This window comes from Nelusetta ayraudi, unplaced genomic scaffold, assembly GCF_046127955.1.
Source record: "Nelusetta ayraudi isolate G7.1 ecotype Tasmania unplaced genomic scaffold, CSIRO-AGI_Nayr_v1 ptg000042l, whole genome shotgun sequence".
NCBI classification, from domain to species: Eukaryota; Metazoa; Chordata; class Actinopteri; order Tetraodontiformes; family Monacanthidae; genus Nelusetta; species Nelusetta ayraudi.
In genome coordinates, this window is record NW_027466092.1 from 7,312,187 (window position 1) to 7,330,111 (window position 17,925).

The following is a 17,925-nucleotide window of genomic DNA, read 5'->3' on the forward strand; positions in this document are numbered from 1 at the left end:
CACATGTTTACCATTTCAGACCCACTGCCAAAACTAGAGGGCCACCTGAGAAAAACAACACATTGATAATTGACGTGTGGAATCACATATTGCAGCAAAAGTTGGGCGATGTAAAAAGGCCATTGCAGAGTTTCATGTGGATCTAAATCATAAAGTAAGGATGATGTTCCTTCACAAACAGTTTTGTTTTTTCTTGGCAATACGTTGTGTAGAGTCATTGTGTTCATCATTTGGCCCATAGTATGCTGTATGTGTCCACAATAAACATTGCAAACAACCTTGAGAGCAATTAAGAATTATATATATATACATATATATATATATATATGTATGTATATATATATATATATGTATGTATATATATATATATATATATATATATATATATATATATATATATATATATATATATATATATATATATATATATATATATATATATATATATATATATATATATATATATACATATATATATGTAGTATGAAGCAGTATGAAACCAGATGTTGGGTGTGATATGGAGTTTTACAAGTCAAAACTATTATCTCCAGACTCTGAGGTGGGAGAAGATTTTAGATGTTTAACAGCTCTGTGCTTTCTGCATGTAGCAGGTTATGCTCACGCGTGAGCAAAATGTGCTCGGAGGCCTCGTCACAGACCTCATCACTGCCATCTAGCGGCAGGAACACTCTTGAGTCTCAGTCAAAAAGCACCTATGACACGAATTTATTTATTTATTTGTTTGTTTGTTTAGTTATTGTGTATTTATTTATTTTTACTTACATATTTCAATACATATTTTCTTACTTCCCTTTCACTTATTTCACTTTCAAATTAGAATGTATTCAGTTATCAAATCAATACAGGTACTTTATAGATATTGTTGCTCTTCAGGAAAATACACAGAACACTTTTACCAGAAACAACTCTTTTATTTGTCTTGTATTGTCTCGCCTTTCTTATTGTCACCAATGCATCTGTGTGAATTTGGAAACTTCATTCATTTTGTAAAATCAAATTCTCCAGCCAGATTTGGAGACCGTATTGCTGGCAGGTATGATCTAATCTATGACGATCTACGATCTAAACTGCATTGTGTGCCGTTTTTACTGTGTTCAAACCAATTTGCAGTGGAAATTACACCTTCATATCTTGTGAATGGCAACACCACACAAAAGAAATGAAATGACATTACAAAGAACAAGTAAATACATTCATTTATTCTTTTAGAATTCAGCTGAGCACACGTTGAATATCTTCTCGACTTATTTCTGAAATGCCGTCAGGCCCTTTTTCTCCTGTTGTGCCACGGCGACATGATTTCAGATCATGATTACATCACTTCTGAACACTCACACGCACGGTACGACAACTGCCGAACTCTTTTCACAATATTAAAAGGCTTATTGTCCTTTATATTTATGGACCCAGTTTCCTTTTCAAAAAAACGGGAAGACTGGCGACTTTCGAGCAGCACTGAAAGAGGAAGCCAGCTACCATTCTGGCAGTATGTAGAAGAAGAAAAAGAAATTGGAGCCGAGCTTGTGGACACAGACATGAACTTGAAGAAAGGCAACACACACAACATATTAGACAATAGGACATTTTCATTTATATCAACCACAGTTTAAACATGATAAATATTTGATGGTTAAAGGACTTTACAAACAAAATTAAGCATTAAAAAAAAAATCATCCATCTTTTCTCCTCCATTTCGTTAAATACACAACCAAAGCAACACATCCACCCACATTCCAGCGGATGAGATCACTTCTTCATTCCGATAGTTTCATATGTGTCCTGAGGATGAGGAGTCAACCCCTGCGAGAAGACAGAACAACGGGTCAGTGGGTAATAACAACTGTGTGTGTGTGTGTGTGTGTGTGTGTGTGTGTGTGTGTGTGTGTGTGTGTGTGTGTGTGTGTGTGTGTGTGCGTGCGTGCGTGCGTGCGGTCAAGGCACAAAAACTCACCGTGTAGATGCCATCCTCACCATTCTGCCAGGGGACACAAAAAGATTCAATGTAAATGTAAATGTCCGAACATGCATATTGTAGCTTACAAGCGAGACACTGGATTGATATCTTTGGTCTGATAGGCGAGGGTGTGGTTTGTGGTTGCAAATAGGAAAGTGTTCAACAGCTGCCCGAGCACTTGTAAGCAGACAGAGCGTTGCTCAGTTTGTGCTTTAAAGGTCTTTAGGTTTCTAGGTCTTTCTCATGCAAGACCATTGGAACTATCAAGAGCAGAACAATCGTCTTGCTGTTTTTACTGCTACAATAGAATATTTGTTTCAATCTTGGAATACATAATTTAATTTTAGCATTTAAAAAGGCAAAACTAAAAGTTATGATAAAAGTTCTACAATTTTTTTTTTAAATAGTTTAAACAGTTCTAAATAATGTTGCAAAGGATAAAGACAACAGTCTCTGGAACTTTTTCAAAGCGGAACTGACATGTGATGAAGTCACTTGTGCAATCTGCCACTGCTAAATTAATACATTCTCTGTGCCTCCCCCCGAGAGAATGCATTGCATGGAGGTTTGGCCTGATTAGTGAGCCAGTGAGCTCTGCCTCTTTATCAAGCTGTGGTGGTCCACACTTAGCAGTACAAGATGGCTGCAGTTCACGGTCACACGTTAAATTAAATGTGTTAGAGTTGACAAAGATATTCGTTTTTGGTGTCATTACCGGTTTTGGTTTCCCAGCTTTGTTCTCTTTAGCGGCAGACATCTGTGAAGACAAAGTTCACAAATTTTAGCTATTATTAGTTAAATTTTTTAGCACTTCATAAATTGTTAAATGACATTACGAGAAGAGGCCGAGGTCTAAGCTAAGTCCATATAAATCTAACTGTCACATGCAAAGAACAACACAAAATCATGAACACAAAAAGTCTGTTGAACACTTAAATCTCCTAAATGACAAATTTACAACGAAATGTGTTGCCACGATCATAAAATGTAACACTTAGAGATGACAGACTTATTTTTCAGGGTGCTTGCTCACTTAATTGAAATAATGTAAAAAGGGAAAAAAGAAAAAAGAAAAGTGCAACTGTGCTGCCGAGGTCAAACCTTGATCCGACAGTAGAGGGCCGTCAGAATGATCCCGTACAAGAAGAGAATTCCGTCCAGCACGTAACAGATCTGTGGCTCGGAGAGAGCGGCTGTAAAAAAAAAAGAAAAGGTGAGCATCATGTTTGAAGCAATAACACATCATGCACTTAAAACAGAAAATGGTAAATTGGCTACCACTGTGACTTGCTTCCCCCAGAGCCCTTCCTCCTTGGACTCAGCTGCCTTGCGCAACTCTTGTCTTTTTTTTCGTTGCATTTCACACAGCAAACATAGCAATAAAGTAACAAACTAAACTAATATAAAGCACTCATTTAGCAGAGCAATTTTACAACATTCTTGTTTGGATAGAATTTCATATTATTGACTGTTATATTGACCTTTGTTTAGTGTTTTACTTTTTTCTTCTTTTTTTAATTTCCTTGTCATAAAGATGAAAAAAAAAATGTTTTCGTAGTTGTTCCAGATTGTCCTTCATGCTTTCAATCCCATTCAATTTAAACATTTCCTTCCACTGTTTTTGTTAAACTAAAAATTAACATCACTAAGTAATTTACTGATGGACTCTGAAAACTCAGAAACTCAGTTTCACACTTGTCTGAGAAGAGAAGATGTTTTTTTTTTATCTGTATAAATATCTCCACGATGAACAATCACAACTCAAGTGATAATTTGTCACAAATACTAAAACATTCTCTCGTCTGATCATCAGCAGAAATAGAAACTGAAATATTTCATTTGCCAGACCTCCCTCAAATAGAAGTGACCGAGTTCCCCTCAATGACTATGTTCACTTAACACTGTCCTCCCAGTTATGTAAATTTAAGCATCATTAAAACCGTAAAATCAGGAAACATAAAATCTTTTTTATCTTCAAATTGGGTTGTTCAGAAATAATCAGTTTCAATGTTGTCATTTTACTATTTCAGCTTTATGTTTGGAAATTGATTTGTTTTGTTGTAGTTCTGTTAACTTAACCTACAATTATTATGAGAATTCAGTATCTCAAAATTTAGAAGCCATGTAGCTAAAACTATTACTCCTGGTGCAAATTCAGTCCTTAACTGAACAAACTAGGGTAAAAAACGGCTCGAAAAGGTGGATGGTGGTTACAAATGATTCACGCGCAGGCACACATAAGCTTATGGTTTTTGCCACAAACAGGGTCAGCTTCTCTTTCACAGGAAACCTAACATGGTGACATCTTCTCAGCCTGCCACCTTAAAAAAAAACTGCGAGAAGGCAGAAGATCAGCTGGCTGAAAAACACATTGTGCATTTCAAAAATCAATCCTTTAAAACAGCTTCTTTGGGTACATTTAACACAAAGAATTATTATCAGTATTATTATTTTTTACTTCAAACGTCCTTTATTAAAATCTTTCATACAAGTGTCTTGTAAAAGTGACGTAAAAATAACAAAAAAAAAAAAAAACTGGATCAGAAACTTTCCCTTTATAAAAATTCAGTCATAACTCACCAGCACTCCCAAAAGTCAACCACAGAGAAATCACCAGAAGAACTGGGTTCCAACCCCGAACGGCCATGGCACCACTGGCTCAGCGGGGACAACTGCGCTGCTCGAGACACAAGGCAGACGAGGCGAACTGTGGAAAGCGATTTTCTTTTGACGGTGCTTAAAAAACACAAATGTTGCAGACCTCTGTAGCAAAGAGGGGAAGTTGTGGTCGGAGCTTGAAGTCCATCTGCCTCAGATCTCATCAGACCACTCCCCCCTTTTGACACCAAGAAACCAAGATGAGGATTTTCTCTCCGAGCGCCGATTGCTGATGTTTTCTTTGGTGCTTCATTTAAAACCAACGACGACGGGACGAGAGAAACGAAAGGGGAACCAAACAAAAGGCCATCTTGGAAATACACTCATTAAGACGCGACACCACATCAGCCAGGGTCATAAAATATTTATTAGGTTTATTCGGACATTGTACATTGTTGATTTTGGACAGAAAAGCGTTCTGTCACGAGCCTTACTACGGCGACAGTGAACAGGAAGAGAACCTGACAAACAAATGTAGGAGGGGAGAAAGAAATCTCCGGCCACACGTTGGCAGCATCAGGTTAGCGATCGACCTCGCCGAACACGATGTCCTGTGTGCCTGTCAGGGCGAAATAGGGGTTATATTAAAATTTAAAGAACACGCAGCTGAGGGCGTGTACACATAAATCTGCCGTCATTAACTCACCGATGATGGCCACCACGTCAGCAAGCATGTGTCCCTGGGCCATTTTATCCAGACCAGCCTGAGAGAAAGTCACCAAAACAAAACATTCATGAACATCCTGAGTAACTGAAGCCTCACCGCCGCACTGCACGGCAGTAAACTCGTACAACAGCGAATATTCATGAGAGCGTAGCCTGAAGTCAAAGCACTAATAACTCTAATAGTTTGTTGATGCAACTTCATAAAAAGGGAGCCTAGAAGACTGAGTCCATGTGTTTAACAGCAACAAGCAGCAGCAGGAGGAGGAGGAGGAGGAGGAGGAAGAGAGGCGAGCAGGAAGCTGGGAGAGCGGAGGAGGGGGAGGCGGGGGAGGAGGGGGGGGCGGGGTGTGCATTTTTAAAAATGCTGCTACAGTACGCCACAAAATATACTTAATGAAGTTAAAAGTAGCCTTAAGGACGAGCCTTTAAACGTGCTGAATAATTGATAGCCAGCGTGTTAAATATTTCACTGTGTTTTATGAAGTTTTGAAAGAGGGATGGGGGGAGAGGGAGGGGGAGCGCACCAAGTGGGCAAATCCGGGAGCTTTGATCTTGCAGCGGTAGGGTCTGCTGGAGCCATCCGACACCAAATAAACACCAAACTCTCCCTGCAAGTGACACACACACACACACACACACACACACACACACACACACACACACACACACACACACACACACACACACACACACACACTCAAGTAGGCGCGTAACATCAAGGATTCCCTAGAGGCCTGCGAGGGCTTCCCACTTAATTAAGACTCACAAACCAGAAGTATAAAGAGAATCAGCTCAACAGTACAAGCAACACAATTTCAGTTGACTACAGAATCTTTCTGACTTGCTTACATTTACTTAGAAGTCTAGTTTGGAGGGAATAGGCAGGCCAATGTTTAGAATTAAGCCGTGAAAGCAAGTGTTCCAACCTTGGGTGCCTCCACGGCTGTGTAGGTAGAGCCTGGTGGGACCTGGTAGCCTTCAGTGTACAGTTTGAAGTGGTGAATCAGAGACTCCATGGACATCTGGGACAGAGAGCGCAGAGGAAACGTGTGAGTTGTTGGTCAGTGTTAGACAGTAATATGTTTTTAAAAATGACTTGGATTGGGTAAAAAATAAACAACAACACACATGTACACACACACAACCCCAAAAGAAAGTCCCTGTCTTGCCGTTGCGAGTCCGTCTGACTCAGCTCACCTTCATCTCAGACCTCTTTGGTGGGGCAACCTTGGCGTCGTCGACCTTGATCTCTCCTTCTGGCATCTTGTTCAGTGCCTGGTGCATGATCCTCAGGGACTGCCTCATCTCCTCCACTCGGCACAAATATCTGCAGCGCACACACACGCACACAACCTAAGTCAGCTACAGGGGAGCACTCTAGTGAAAAGCTGCTGCAGGCGTGTGTTCAGAAGGTGGGGACTTTTTCTAAGCGTCGATCCGTTTTAACACTTAATTATTGCTGATTTGTGAGTCATACCTGTCGTAGCAGTCTCCATTAGTTCCAATGGGGACGTCAAAGTCCACCTCGTCGTACTTGTCATAGGACTGAGACTTCCTCAGGTCCCACTTGATGCCCGATCCCCGCAGCATCACCCCGCTGGTGGGAGAGGAAAAAGCAGAAAAGTGAATTATTTATTTATGTTTTTTAAAACAAAAAAGTAGCTCTTTTTTCAGAAAGGGTACATGATTTTCTTTATAGTGGAAATACAATTTTAACATTTTTCCAACGACCCTCAGGCTCAGTAGATTTGCAACACCTAAGATATTTGTGGATTCCATAAAAGAAGCATGAGGGTGAAAAAAAATGAGTTGCCTGAAACCGTAGTTGAGGGCCTCCTCTGCAGAAACCACACCAATGTTCACAGTACGATTCTTCCAGATTCGATTGTTGGTCAACATCTGTATGATTGAAAATGCAAAGACATTCAGCCCAAACATAATAAGAAATTATAATTTAGAATTTTAGAATTAATTTAATGATTTATTTTATCTCATTTCTTTTAGACAATTACAGTCGCTCACCTCTTCCACTTCATCAATTCTGATAGAGAAGTTCTTGCACCACTCATAAATATCATCCATCAGGCCAAGGGGCAAATCCTGGAAGACATTTGAAAGACGCACTTTATGACATTGTTTTCATGATTATTATTATTATCATTATGTGTTTGATGGTGACACAGTCATGAGTCATGCATTGCACATCATTTCATCAAATTCAGGAACTTGGCCAATTTTACACGGAAATGAATTTGCTCATCAAACAAATGGTAACAAAAACTTTTCTCCCACCTGATGAACACCGCCAGGTCTGACGTAAGCAGCGTGCATTCTGGCTCCAGAGACCCGCTCATAGAATTCAAACATCTAAGTGGAGATACAGCAAATAAATAAATAAAACGTTATCATAATAATATGTAAAGAGGGTACAACAATCTTATATTATACAACACATCTTATATAAAGAACAGTCAATTTAAAAGTTATTTTGCCAAAATACGTGACTGATGAAGCCATATGGCTGCTCTGTGTTCTGGGCCATCTGAAAAATGACCGACAGGATGTGATGTCACGTTGTGGTGCCTCCCACCTTCTCTCTTTCCTCAAACATCCAGAAGAAAGGAGTCATGGCGCCGATGTCGAGGGCATGTGTGGTGATGGCCATGATGTGGTTCAGGATGCGAGTCATCTCCCCATATAGAACTGCAAGCACATCAGATCAAGCATGAAGCCATTTACAGCAAAAATGTTAAGAGGGCAAGGACAGAATTTGGAGGAAAAAAAATAAATTTTTACAGTTCAACAGTTTTTGGATATTCCAAACCATATTTTGTCATTCTTCTGAAGTATATAATGTAAGTGTGGTACACAGTCAAATTGTGCAAGGTAGCATTGCTTTTTCATCCTGTGATTTTGATGCTTACTTTTTCACGCTTGAGAAAGTGCTGTTGTGTTTGTGACATGTTGTTGTGACAGCAGAAAAAGGTTTAATCTATGCGTGATGAAAAAACATCACGCTGATGCTGACTCATCAAGTCCCATTGTTGGTACCTCTGATCCACTGTGCACGGAGTGGGGCTTGGATGTTGAGCAACTTCTCCACAGCCAAAGAGTAGGCCTGCTCATTGCACATCATGGAAACATAGTCCAGACGGTCAAAGTAGGGCAGAGCCTGTCAAGGTTCAGAGAAGAGGAACCGATGCTTATCAAGTCAGGAACTTCCACAAATGGCACAACTCACAATTAACGCCCTTTTACATTTTACTTAATAAACCAGGTTTTTAAAAATCCTGAATTCACAATTCAATCCTGCCCAAGGCTGCCAGGCAAAAACAGGGATTAAACAGCTAAAGGAAGATAAGACATACATTAAATTTTCAGTACCTGGAGGTAGGTCTTGTACTCGATGAGTTTCTCTGTACCACGGTGAAGCAGCCCAATGTGGGGGTCACACTTCTTGACAGATTCCCCGCTGAGCTCCAGGACGAGGCGCAGCACGCCGTGAGCTGCCGGATGCTGGGGCCCAAAGTTGATGGTCAGGTTGGACACATTCTTCTCAGCGGGAGGATCTTTGTCTGCAGAAAGTTTATGAAATGACGCAAGGCATCGTGAGCGGTGCTCAAGATGTGCAAATCCAACCAGGGGTTAAGCGACAGTTCCTTTGTGATTTCCTGTTGTTTAATAAGTTTCACCTGTGTTTGGGGGAACGGTTAACGACGGAAATGATAGTTTTTGTGTTATGTATGCAAGAACCATACCATTCCATGGGGGTGGGCTCCACTTCTCATTCACAGCAGTGGGGTACATCACTGCTCCAGCAAACTGCTCCGTCCATTCCACATCTGGTTGCCACTGCTTCTGCCTGTCAAAAGCAATTGCAAAATGTTTTAAGCCAAACCTGACATAAAATCTATATAAACAGATGATCAGTGTCAAGTGTCAGATCAGAAGAAATATGGAAATAAACATTGAAATAAAACAATGTCATTTCGTTTTGTTTTACACAAATAAGTGGTTGCATGACGTATTAGGAAAAAGCAAATGACTGATAACTTGAAATACATTTAGAAATGGAAAAGGTGTGTTAAATCTTAGGAAGTGTGCTGCATAGAAACACATTTACAAATATCAATTTTGTGCTACGTTGATAGTACTGATATCAATTCCAAAGATATATATTCCAGCAAAGTCATGACATGGTCACACATAACTCGGGTGGCTCAGGCTTTATTCATTTGTTTTCACACTATGTGTACGACCTGAACATTTGGTTTCAGGATTTCTGGAAGGATTTTGATCGACGGATGCAGATGTCGAAGAGACAGTGGTAAACAGCTTAACACGTCGGACACAGAGCTAACAGGGACACAATTTCACGACAAGACAGCAGGAACACAACTATCCTGATACGTATGGGAACTACACTGAAGTCAAATACCATGCACCGGAAAAAGGTTAAGAATTAAGTTAAGAAAAAGGCTAACCGTAGCTTATTTCTATAAAACCAAGAGGGATTATTTATTTATTTTTTAGCTTCAGCTAACACTAGCTGTCAGCACGCATATTCATGTGGGACATACGCTGAGACAGGTCAAATTGCAATTAAAGTGTTCACTTCACTCTTTAAGTTCACTCACCTGTTTTGCAGAACAGTAGAACAGGGGCTCAGGGCGTTATTGTTTAATAGTAATTTGGTTGAAGGACGTCCTAGTTTAGTAAGCGACCTCAACATTGTGGCGGCCATCTTGGCTGCCAGACACCGCTCGGCAATGACGTAAGGGGACCGTTTCTTCTTCGACCAACGAACTACGCGTGTAATTCATCCGTCTGCCCCCTATCGGTTCAATGCGTGCAACACTTCATACCTTTTCAAGGTACAGGATAAATAAAGCAGTGATTAACTGTTAATAGAGGTTATATACATACTTTGCTATTTCTCATATTTCACGGATGTCCAGAGTATACTGAAAATACAAATTTATTATTAGCTATTATTTTCTCGATGGATCCAACTCATCTTAAGACAAATTTATTTTATCTTGGCTACTTCCCTTGTGTGTATATTGTTCTCGGATGCCCACTAAAACGACGAATCCTCTGCATTGTTGAGATTATGAAGTTCTTCTTTACAGAAATGGTTTGTCCTTTGTAATTCTCCAGAGCCGCTGAAACTAACTCCTCGTACAAACAGAATTCAGTCAGGAACGAAAAAAAGGTTCCAAAATGTATAAAAATGTAATGTAATTGCAGTCTACAGGAAAGACAAAATCCTTGTAATTTAAGCGCTGACAAATATAAAACAAACCAACCTTTATTTTTTTTATATATAAAAACAGTGCTTTTATTTATGTAATACTGTGGAAAAATAATTACATACCATTTTTAAAAAATACTGGAGATAATGAAATTAAAAAATGAGAGTTTGATAATGTTTGTCATACATCTTTTGGACAGCTTTCTCTGCTACGAAGAACAGTACAATAAGATAAACATTGGATTTTTCTAAATTCAAAGACACAATAATACAGGATACAGTCCTACCAGAGGTATAAAAGTATTGTAACAGGATTGTGAGAGAAATGATACTGTATACGGAAACACACGCTCACACACTTAGGCACAGACTTGCACACTCGTACGCACTCGCACGCACTCGCACGCACGCACGCGCACACACACACACATGTGCCATACAATAGCCGCACACACACTCCAGTCTGGCACTGTGTGTTATTTTTACAGTATGCTTGCCATACACACGCAGCCATTCACAAATCTATACAAACACACTATACAAATCGGTGTGCGCGCAAACGCCCACGCGCTCCCTCTTGAACTCTCTCTTTCTCACACTCACACTCTCACGCACTCGCAGTCACACATGTCAATATTGTGGACAAGCCTTCTTCAAACCTCTCCTTACACATTCTCCTCTGGCCGTTTTTTGGCAGACAAGACGATGAGGAATGATTCAAAACGGAAATGCACGACATGTTCCCCTATAAGGCCACTCAGTTCGAAACCCAACATCTGTGTTTTTCTCTCAGTCTGCACCAGGCTTGTATTAAGGAGCGCAGAGAAGGGAAGAAAAAAAGAGGCTCCGGCCTAGAAAAAAAATGTCAGGGAATGACTCAAATCCCCGAGCCTGGTTTCGTAAAGCAACAGTCACCGAAAGAAGGAGCCTCTACTGCATATACATGGTCTAAGGTGGAGAAAAACACGAACACTTGGCACTAGGTTTTATTTGTTTTGTTTACACCTATATACCCCTCTGTTGTAAAAGACAACCCGAGCTCCGGTTCCTTGCAGTTGGCACGACCCTTCAGTGGAAACCATCCAGGCAAACTCTCCGAGTTACTGTATGTGCGCTCGCGTTCAAACTTTTGGTCCGTACAGACAAGACATACATACACAATACATGTTTTACATTGACAAAAATAATTCTGTAATGTTTAAAAAATAGAATACAAAGCTCTAGTCAGGTGTGCAAATAAAAGGAGACATTACACAGATATAGATGAGGGACGTCAAAAGCATGAATACTGTCAATGCAGTGCAAAATGAAGACAGACGTTCCCCAAGCCCCACCCCAGCCCAAGGCATGATGACGTGTACCACTGAGCAGGAGGGCATTATGAGATACTATATATATATATATGTGCTCTATGATGATTGAAGGACAAGGACAAGTGCCTTATTCAACGATGAAGAGAAAATTAAATTAAAATGGTGGCCAGAAATGACTTCCACTGGCTGAGGTCTCTCTCAATCAGCGTGTACCATATTTGCCAGTCAGTTTGGCGTTACGGCGCTCTCTCTCTTTCCCTCTCTCTGAATCATTTACAAAGTCTGTTCATAGCAAAAGCCACGGGCTCCAAAGTGATTTGCGGTCTCTCATCGTCCACCGCTCGGGTTCTCCGCTCTCTCTCTCTCCCCAGTCTTGATTGTGACTTGCGCCATCCGCTCTTTGAGAGCCCTAGATATACGAACACATCGGGAGTATGGGAATTAAAACTCGTGTGGAATTTCCCTTCCCTGTCTCACTAAAAATTCCCCTCTTTACTCGTCTCCTTGGCTCTCCCCGTGTATCCATGTTTCTCATACCCTCCCTGTCTCCTGGGCATGGTCTTCTGACTCTGTGCATGTGTGTGTATGTGTGTGTGTGTGTGTGTTTGTCATTCATGTTAGTGTGTGAAGATGTGTGCCTGCAAATCTATGATGGTGTGTGTGTGTGTGTGTGTGTGTGTCTGTGTTTAAGGTGTGACACTATTTATAGGATGCTTCCTCGTGCTGTGTTAAGACTGTGAGGTGTTCTTGCGTCCTTCCGTCTCACACGTGAGTCTGCATCCTCTGCGTATGCCGGCTGTGGGAGTAGTCAGAGTGTTGCGAGGTGTAGGAGAAGCGAGTGGAGCTGCCGTACTTCCCCAGTCCAGTCTCCGACCCTGCGGGAGCCGGGCCGCTGGGACCCACGCCAACCCCAGGGCTCCCCACCCCTGGTCCAACGGCTGGTCCCACCCCATACATTTCGTAGGACGGGCCGGCCTCCAGGGGCGCCAGGCTGGATGGGGCGAAACCCATGCGATAGGTCTGGTAGTGCGACGGGTAGCCGTAATTGTCGTAAGCCAGCTGGGAAGTGGAGTCCAGGAGGCTGCACTCTCCTTGGAAATCGCCGGAGACGGGGGCGGGGTTAGCTGGAGGCTGCTGGCTCTGGCCGCCCCGGGTGAAGGTGTTGAATTGGGCATAGCTGATGTGGGAAAGTCTAGATGGGGGCCGGGGGTCGTAGCAGGCCTGCGGTCGGCCAGGGGAGGTGAGAGGACCGGGGGGGACGGGGGCTCCGCAGCTGGCTGTCGCTCCTGAGCCACCGGCGCTGCTGCTGATGGACGTGGCTCCACCTGGAGTCCCTGTTGGCGAGCGGTAGTCGGAGTAGTGCATGGTGGAGCGGGACGCAGGGCGGCCTTCATCATGGGTGGAGGCTCGCACGTTGTAGTAACCATTGGTGGGGTCCTAAGCAAAAGTAGAGGAGATGGAAACAACTCATGGTCGTGTCATCAGAAAATCTCTGCTTTTATTCAACCAAAGTCTCTTTAAATCATTTTCACAGAGCACCTTGGAGGGGTTCCCCACAAGTTTTCATTTCACCGATTTTCTAAACACCACAATGCCAGTGGAGGCTCGTGGGACGTTTTTCAATCAACATGCCGTAACTGCTGTGGCCATTCACAGAGAGGAAGTCACTTTCCCCTCGCATATAGCAGCATAACATCTTTAAGTAACTAGTTTAAGAGGCTGTAAGACTTGGCAGTCAAAATTACGTCTAAAGTGTAATGTTAATTTTTTTCTTGGCAAAACATTCACTCCAATCTTCTTGCCAGAGGATAAAAAGTAAATAAAAAATAGTATGACAGGTTTGCTAAATGTTTTGGTATTAGGAGGAATAATTTCCCTCCACAAAACTCAACAGCGGTTAAAATTTAACCTTGACGGGTGGTGGGGGGGGGGGGGGGGACAATGGGTGAAACTTAATATTTGGATAACAATCACTTCAATGAAACCATAAATCTGGGTAAAAACAAAGACATTCACTAAAAGTATGAGACTTTTCCCGCCACCAAATCAATTAGTTTGTTATCTTGAACTGATTAGCAGCTGTGTCTTCCACATCTATTATCTGGTAACCGTTCAGCTCAAGCGTCGCCATTTCCTTCACACACACGGGCTCCAGCGGCAGCTCGTGAAAAACTGTGATGGTTAGCGATGTTTGCATAAAGCCTTCATAATTTCACCCCAGACACTTCCAGCAGGGCGCATCCCCGCTGGCACTGATCCCACGTCAGCACGGTGATGCACGGCAACATGTTCTCGCGGAACTCCACCCTCTGCTCAATGCTCAAAGGCTGCTCTTCTATTTCTTCTGACAGGAGTCTGCCACCACATTGTCTCTCACTTCTCCCCTACTCAACTGTTTCACTCTTTTGGTGCTTCAGGCAGCGGGGAGGCGAAAAAACAGCCTGGCTGAGGCTGCTGTCGGGGTGATCTAACCACCTCCTGGGGTGGATTCGTGTCTGTGTTTCTTCAAAGTGATCCGCGGCAGCGCTCCAGCTGGAGGCGTGGCTGCAGCCTGCCCTCACGAAATATTCATGGGGAGAAGTATCAGCGCAGCATTTTGGCAGCTTTACGCTTGAAAATACATTTATCACCTAAGCCCGGCCCCACAGTGTCAAGATATATAAATGATTCATGGCGGCTCGAATGAGTGGCCTGAATGTCCTTCGCTTTTTTTATACGCGTCTCTCTCAAAAGACCTATTTGACGATGGCCATGTTGAAAGGATATTGCACATGGGTGCAGGTGCACCAGGTTCATTGGCTCAGAGGCGGGTTGACTGTAAGGGAATTCACTTGATTACATTTAGAATAGAGTGAATCTCCACCTTCACTTAATAATAGCCTCACTCCGGGGCTGAATCCTCCCTTTCGCACACTCACATCACTTCCAGTCATTGCCTTGACAAATATAAAGGTCACCCATGATCAGACGGTTGCTCTCAAATACAACAGCTTTGCGTAGTAATAATAATAAAAAAAACATGGATCTCCAAGAGACAGCATATTTAGCCCAAAGGTTTTAGCCCAAATTCTCTAAAAAGTGGAGCAAGTTGAAGAAGAGGAGGGAAGGTCAGTCGCGGGTTTGTTGGATTGATCACATGAGAATTCAGAATTTAGAATGTAGTGTGTAGCAGAGCTAATTACAGCCCTGTACTGAACCGTGTGTGTTTTTCTCTTTTTTTTATTTTGTTTTTTAGTCCCGGTACATGATTTTGACCTCTCTTGACTTACATATCATGGCTTCTAATCAGACCGAGTCCTAGTGTCGTGCCAAAGCTGAAAAAGGTGCTGGTACGCCAAGAAAGGTTTCTAGAATCCTTGAATCTTTTAAATTAGCATTAATTTTGTTGGCAAAATTTTGTCGACTTCATTGTTTTCTTATCTCAACTGGATGGATGCTGTCAGTGGTTGACATCCCTTCCATCAAAGACTTCCACGACGTGATGAGAAAGTCATCGCTCATAGTCGCCGTGTCACTGACGATCAGGTTGTCTGCAGCCCTCCGAGCTATAATTAGAATGCAACCTTGCTCCGACTAAACCTTACTCTGACTCATTCAGAGATAATGCAACTATCCATATACTGTATATCTGGATGTCTGTTAATGAAGTCACTGCACGTCTTAAAATGTCTTGAGCTGCCTCTGCACTATTGGCTCTGCTGTTGCAAAGGACCGCTGTGTGAAGCAGCTCACCTTTAAGTCGTACTCCTGGCGGGTGTCGAGGGTGTCACTGCGGAGGTCGGACTTCAGCTCTATGTCATCTTTAAAGGGCTGATTGGAGGGAGAGAAGGACACAGAGGGGAGAAACTAAACCGTCAAACGACAAAAAAAAAAAAAACAAAAAGAAAGAAGAGAGAAGGTGCCATGAGGAAAACAGAAGAGGGAAGGAGGCCACAGAGTAAGACGGGAAAAAAGAGAATGGGATTAAAAGTGTTAAAAGGAAAGCACAAAGTTTGTTTTCACTCAAAAAGGCAGCATGGGGAGAGGTTACTGAGTTAATCGGTGGTTTTTCTCTACAGCTACAGGCTGTGTAAACAGTGTCCTGCCCGAGCACACACATATCCCGCCGTCACTCACCGAGTACATGGCCTTGACCATGCGCGAAGCCGTAGACACGCTGCCGGAGTCTTCCTCCAAGCTGTGGGTCTCCTTGTTTATCGTCTCCACCTTGATGTCGGGCTTACCCAGGGTGACCCCGCGTCGACCTGGAAGCAAAACAAGGCAAGGTTGAAGTCAGCTGACTGCAGCGTTTTCTCAAGCTGCAGGGGCGAGTTCAGAAGGGGAGCCGCGTCGACATGGCGGCGAGGAAGGCGGCGGGTGTTTGATTCCCTCTGGTTTGCCGCGACTTATTTGGTTTTGGGATGAGCATTTCAACCTTAATCCTCTTAATAAATAAAAAAAAAACATGAAAAGCTCTACAGGACATGCAGATTTTGTCTTTGTAGTGTGTAAGCGCACAGTAGTGTGTATGACTCACTGCCTTTGCGCTGCCAGTAGAAGATAAGGACGAAGATCAGGGAAAGGATGAATAAGACGATGCCGGCGAGCACAATGAAAACTGCTACGAACCCCACTGAGAGATTCTCTGAAATAAAGGGGTGAGGGAGAACAAGGTAGAGAAGGTTAGAATGTGCAAATGCCTGTTTACAGCTGTAAAATGGAGATACTGACGTTACTAAAAATACACTTGGGCGCACTGCCAAGTTACACAGGATGTGCAATTTAAAAAATCTGTAGGAATCTGAATGACTGAGGGGAAACACACCCTTCTCCACCAGGGAGATGATCATGGTGCCGGGGCCAAACGAATTCCAGGCCGTGCAGTTGTAGGTGGACAGGAAGTCGGACTCCATCACATTGTTGATGGTGAGGGTGGAGAGGACGCCGCCGCCCTCGGCCGACGGTTTGCTCTGCTCCACGGTGTACCTCTCCAGCAGCGTCCCCTTCTCCTTCTCCCACACGTTCTCCTTCCACGCCCACACCTGCATCACACACACAGGAAAACACACACTGAAACCCTAGAAGGCAGTAGTATGGGCTGAAATATGTGCCACCAGAAACTGAATTTGAATCATTTATAGTTGAATTTGAATAACTAAATGCGAATAGTTGAATTAAAATTTTGAAATTTGAATCACATAATTTGAAATTGTATTGTTAAATTTGGATCATTGCATTGAAAAACTGTATTTAAATAGTAAAATTTGAAATTGAAATTCAATTAAAAAAAAAAAAATTCATTGTCACTGAAAATCCAACTGTCTAGACATCTTCACATTCAGTTCTCACAATTCAAGTTCAGCTCTCAAAATTCAGTTTCAATTTACTGTGACAGACATCTGGGTGCTTGGAGGATAAATGGGAAGAGCAATTTAGCTCAGATATACAGGACTCCTCTTCGGCCAATGAGCACTTACTTTTGTACACTTACGTTGATGGACCGGCGCTCCGGTTCAACTCGCTACTATGTTAACTGGCTACCTTTATTTACTCGCATCTATGGTCTAAGTGAAAACATTCCATGTTTTTTTTTGAACATTTCCTTGTCTGTCTGGTCGGAACGTTGTTAACGAACAGAGTTGGACGCCTGGTTCACACTGGACGCGGAAGCGCCGAGCGCTTCAATTCGGCGACCATGTTAATCAATGTAGTGGTTCACACCGGACGCGAACGGCGCGCGCCTTGCCTCGCCGATCGCGCCATGTACTTCGCCAGTTCACTGGAAGTGGAAGCGAAGCGAAGCGCCGCGAGGCGGAGAGCGCTTCCATTCGGCGCCCACGTTAATCAATGTGGTGGTTCACACCAGACACGAACAGGCGCGCGGCGCGCGGCTCGCGTCTTGCACTTGTCGTTTCGGCGTCTGCTCTATTTTGTGCGCGAGCGGTCCTCGTCAATAGTACAGGAAGTCGCTCAAAAAAAAAAAAACAAGAAAATCCGGTGAACTTTCAAAATAAACTAATTTCCCAAACTCCAAATCCCCGTAAAACACATTGTATGACTTGACGAAGTTCACTTTTAA

The 17,925-nt window shown here is 42.7% G+C and overlaps 3 protein-coding genes across 4 annotated transcripts in view; all 3 read right to left on the minus strand.

Annotated features, from left to right (window-relative positions):
* Window positions 1–1,199: 1,199 nt before the first annotated feature.
* Window positions 1,200–4,735, minus strand: fcer1g (Fc epsilon receptor IgFc epsilon receptor Ig). Its single transcript, XM_076033962.1, has 5 exons — window positions 4,557–4,735; window positions 3,078–3,169; window positions 2,692–2,733; window positions 1,974–1,997; window positions 1,200–1,822 (listed from the first exon to the last, which is right to left on the minus strand). Exons 1-5 carry the CDS (start codon window positions 4,621–4,623, stop codon window positions 1,769–1,771), a joined length of 279 nt encoding a protein of 92 aa, XP_075890077.1. The 5' UTR covers window positions 4,624–4,735; the 3' UTR covers window positions 1,200–1,768.
* Window positions 4,736–4,983: 248 nt separating this feature from the next.
* On the minus strand, window positions 4,984–10,074 carry ndufs2 (NADH:ubiquinone oxidoreductase core subunit S2). Its single transcript, XM_076033961.1, has 14 exons — window positions 9,938–10,074; window positions 9,059–9,162; window positions 8,685–8,875; window positions 8,352–8,472; window positions 7,891–8,003; window positions 7,593–7,667; window positions 7,323–7,400; window positions 7,114–7,199; window positions 6,778–6,897; window positions 6,498–6,627; window positions 6,227–6,322; window positions 5,825–5,908; window positions 5,281–5,338; window positions 4,984–5,193 (listed from the first exon to the last, which is right to left on the minus strand). Exons 1-14 carry the CDS (start codon window positions 10,042–10,044, stop codon window positions 5,156–5,158), a joined length of 1,401 nt encoding a protein of 466 aa, XP_075890076.1. The 5' UTR covers window positions 10,045–10,074; the 3' UTR covers window positions 4,984–5,155.
* A 503-nt stretch (window positions 10,075–10,577) lies between these two features.
* Window positions 10,578–17,925, minus strand: part of kirrel1a (kirre like nephrin family adhesion molecule 1a) — a 34,997-nt gene continuing 27,649 nt past the window's right edge. Inside the window, exons 11-15 of one of the 2 annotated variants that reach the window (XM_076034001.1) lie at window positions 16,672–16,888; window positions 16,384–16,491; window positions 15,984–16,111; window positions 15,600–15,713; window positions 10,578–13,304 (exon numbers count right to left, since the gene is read on the minus strand). In XM_076034001.1, coding sequence (XP_075890116.1) covers window positions 12,630–13,304; window positions 15,600–15,713; window positions 15,984–16,111; window positions 16,384–16,491; window positions 16,672–16,888 — 1,242 coding nt within the window. In that variant the 3' untranslated portion in view covers window positions 10,578–12,629. The remainder of the gene's footprint in view (window positions 13,305–15,599; window positions 15,714–15,983; window positions 16,112–16,383; window positions 16,492–16,671; window positions 16,889–17,925) is intronic. The other variant, XM_076034002.1, reaches the window with a different exon arrangement.